The following is a 3,529-nucleotide window of genomic DNA, read 5'->3' on the forward strand; positions in this document are numbered from 1 at the left end:
CCTCTCTCTTTCTTCCTTTCCCGAAAGGGAGGGGGGAGGGGGGGGGGATAGGACGTGCGGAGGCGAGGAGGAGAGGCCAGTAAGGGATCCACAGAATCGAATCGAATGGTACATTGCCGCCGCCAACAGCACCGTCGACGACGCGCTCCTACCCGCCCTGCCTCGCCCGCCACCCCCGAGTCGCTGTCCGGCCAGACACATGTGGGCAGCAATCCCCGGACAGGAGGAGGTCCCGGCAAATTGTGTCCGAGCCGTGCCGTGCCGCCGTGCTGCTGGGCGGCAAGGACTGGGGGGAGGGGGTGGGGGGCGGAAGGGACGCTCTGCGGTATAATCGAAGCATTCCAGGCCGGCGGTCGACCCGGTCCGGACTACCCTTGGTTACGAGTCAGCACTGGGCCAAAAGAACAAAAAAGCTACCGATCAAGTAGTTCCTATTTGCGTTTTTGAAAAGTGATAATTTTTACAGTGGCGTATTTTGTTACAAAATGTTCATTTTTCGACGAAATATATATTTTTTAAAGATAGTATAGAGCACGTTTTAGGGAATTCAGTTAACTGAACGAGATTTAATCTCTGGCGGCCGCCTGCAACGGTCGAACCGTAGAGTCCTAAGTACCAACCGCAAATATACCTTTGAGCCCATACGTAACCCTATCGAACCCAACTGTAAGCACTTGCTTGAAATATAAACGGCGCCGCAAGCGGGAGAGAGCGGTAGAGCGCTGCAAGCGGGCAGGCGCAGCCCCGGGCCCCTGTCAGTCTCGGCATAGGCCGCCCGGCCAGCACGCGGGCGGCCCTGCTGCCTACCGCCCGGGGTGCGGCGGCGCTCGGAGCGGCTCTGAGCATACGGCGCGGCCACGGGCCTCGTGCTTACCTTGGCTAACTTCGGCGAGGAAGAGTCGAGAGCCCCATCATGTCCTGGAATCAAACAGGAAGCACGTCGTCAGTCGAGAGCTGTCAAGAAGCCGGAAAGGGCAGACAGAGGGCGGGCTGCGCAGCCGTCATTGAGGCGCTGGAGACCTCTTATCAGCGCTTATCAGCCGGGCCGAGGCCGGCTGGCGTGACGGCGCGGTGTCCAGAATAGCGCTCCGAGTTCACCGGGGCAGCCTTCGAGGTAACCGTGACCCGCGGCTGCACCTTGCAAAGGTCTCGGGTAAGTGCAGCTTGGAAATATTATGCAGTAAAGAGAAACAATTTGCCTACGAGCTCGCGCCGTCACGGCATGCGCGGTTCATGGAAAATGTTCACAACTTTTACGGGCACCGGCGACACAACTTTAAATTCCTGGAGCACTTTTGGCGCCGAGGGGTCGCGGCCGTAGGCGAGGCTCGGCGAAGGAAATAGGCGCATCTGAAAACACCTGGGATCTACAAGTTATACAAGGAGACGAGGAAGGAGAGTCAAGGTGCGGGGGGCACCGGGGCACTCGGAGCCGTGCAGGGGCGCGGGGTCCCGCGCGAGGTCTGACCCTCTCCAGGACCTCTGGAATATCATGAATACTAATCCCCGCCCGGAGGACCGCGCCAGCTCAAAGGAGCGGGATCCGCCGAGGGATTGGCGCCCCTTTGCCTCGGCGGCGCGCGGCCGCTCGGGCGGCCCGGCTGCAAGGAGGAGGCTGATGGAAAGGCGCGGCCAAGGCGGCGGCAGGCGCGGCCAAACACAAGCAAAACGGACAAAGTTTGGCGCGTCCGGATACTAAGTACAAATTCGCTCAGAAACTTACTTATCTCGCGAGGCCCCGAGGGGGGCGGCTGGCAAGGGGAGCGGGGGCCGTGCAACTGAACTGAAAGCTGCAGTATGGCACTGACATTGGAGAGACCATGTCACAAATTGGGCTCCAGTTTGTTAAACGCTGCTCTGTGGAAGGGTGAGGGTTCAGGGAGGGGGGGGGGGGGGGGGGGGGGGGGGGGGGGGGGGGGGGGGGGGGGGGGGGGGGGGGGGGGGGGTGAGGACAGCGCGGGGGTAACGAAGCTTAACGCCCTTAACGGTCGTCCTGATTGTGTAAACACACTGTATTTGCTGCTGCTGTTGTTGTTGTTGTTGTTGCTGCTGCCGCTGTTCTCTAAATGAAAAGGTTGCACGTCTGCGTGAAAAGTAATCCTGAAAAAGGTGTGGAGTAGTTATGGGGATTATCTCAAACAGTCAGCAGCTCTAGCGTTGGCTTGAGGGAGGACGCCTGAGGGGGTGGTATAATGTGTGTTCTCTCAGCTCAGCGCAAGCTAGCTTGACAATACAATCTGCGCCAGCCAACAACTCATTTCAGCGAGTGGCAACGGGTGTGGACGGGGTAGGGCGGGGCAGGGCGGGGCGGGTAGGAGCACGAGAGGGTGGGGGGCAAAGAGAGAAAGAACTGTTCTCTCTAATCAGCACGTAGGGCCGTCAGTATGAGTAACGACCTTGGCGCAAACTGATAAAACGGCCCCAGCGCTGCACATAATCGCCCTCCAGGGGCGGCTGGAGCGGGCCGGGCGAGGCGGGGCCGGTCAAGAGCGCTAAGCCCAGGCAATTTGCGCTGTAATAATGTTTTTAAGATGGAGATTATCAATGTTGCAAGGTTATATCGGAGGCTGTTATACCACCGTGAAAAAAGTTGGGAAAAAAAATCAACTTTAAAAAACAGATTTGCCTTTCAGATTTGACAGAGAGAGGAGTGCAGAGGCAGGGTACAGGGAGGGAGGCAGGGTAAAGGAGAGATGAGGCAGGGTGCAGGAAGGTGGCTGCGGCGGCGAGTCGAGTTTACTTTCCTTGTTCACGCCGACAAGATGGTTGCGAGCTGCTTTTTAAAACTTTACGGAGTTGGCGGCAAAGGGTCGGGTTTTTAAATGTTTGCATGCCGCCGTGGTGTGGTCTGCCCCCAAGGCCGACGGCGCGACGGGTGAGTCACCATCAGTGAGGCCACCTCGCCTGCCTCCGCGCATACAGGTGGCGCCTGGGGGTGCCCTCCCGCACGCGCAACGCACACACACGCACACACACACACACACGGCGCTTATGCTCCAGGCCGCACATTCAAAACCACGTCGAAAACAAAAGGAAAGAATAATTTGTACATATCAAAGCGCGGAGGAGGAGTTCGAAACGACTGCCAATAATGAACAACGGGCAACAATTGATAGGACTAATCGGACAACGTGTGGCCGAGCAGGCAGGGGGTGCTTCTCGCCCTGCGCACAAGTGAGCAGAGGGGTGGACGTGGACATGTCAGTGCGACGCGGCTGTCAAGGCCGGTCGGGTTGACATGTCGGCCCTGAGGGACGGTGCGCAGCGCGCGCCGGTACCCGACGGCACCTAAATACGTACCAAGTCCACGCGCTGGGAGGAGACCAGGTGGCATGCAACAGCTGCAGAGCACACTCGCAATACACCGAAACACTCGCAATACACCCGAACTCGCGGCAGTACACGACGCGACGCCTGCCCGAACCGTCCCGTACGCCCGCCGCTCTGGGTCCACACTGAGGGCACTCACTGGGGCCAGGCCGGCACTGCCTGGACTGCCTGGGGGTGGCGGGGTGGTGGGGTGACGCGG

General features: G+C 59.3%; 1 protein-coding gene across 4 annotated transcripts in view; it reads right to left on the reverse strand.

The window, feature by feature from the left end:
• The window catches only part of LOC113215828 (protein Fe65 homolog), an 80,567-nt gene that overhangs the window by 69,624 nt on the left and 7,414 nt on the right, over nt 1–3,529 (reverse strand). For 2 of the 4 annotated variants that reach the window (XM_052266631.1, XM_052266629.1), the window contains exon 2: nt 875–918. Coding sequence is in view for 1 of the 4 variants with exons in the window: in XM_052266628.1 (XP_052122588.1) it covers nt 875–918; nt 3,301–3,334 (78 nt within the window). In the remaining 3 variants the exon portion in view is untranslated. Of the gene's footprint in view, nt 1–874; nt 919–3,300; nt 3,463–3,529 lie in introns of those variants that run through there. The other 2 variants (XM_052266628.1, XM_052266630.1) reach the window with 2 other exon arrangements.

This window comes from Frankliniella occidentalis, unplaced genomic scaffold (genome assembly GCF_000697945.3).
Source record: "Frankliniella occidentalis isolate FOCC.00 unplaced genomic scaffold, Focc_3.1 Scaffold41, whole genome shotgun sequence".
In the NCBI taxonomy this organism is placed as follows: Eukaryota; Metazoa; Arthropoda; class Insecta; order Thysanoptera; family Thripidae; genus Frankliniella; species Frankliniella occidentalis.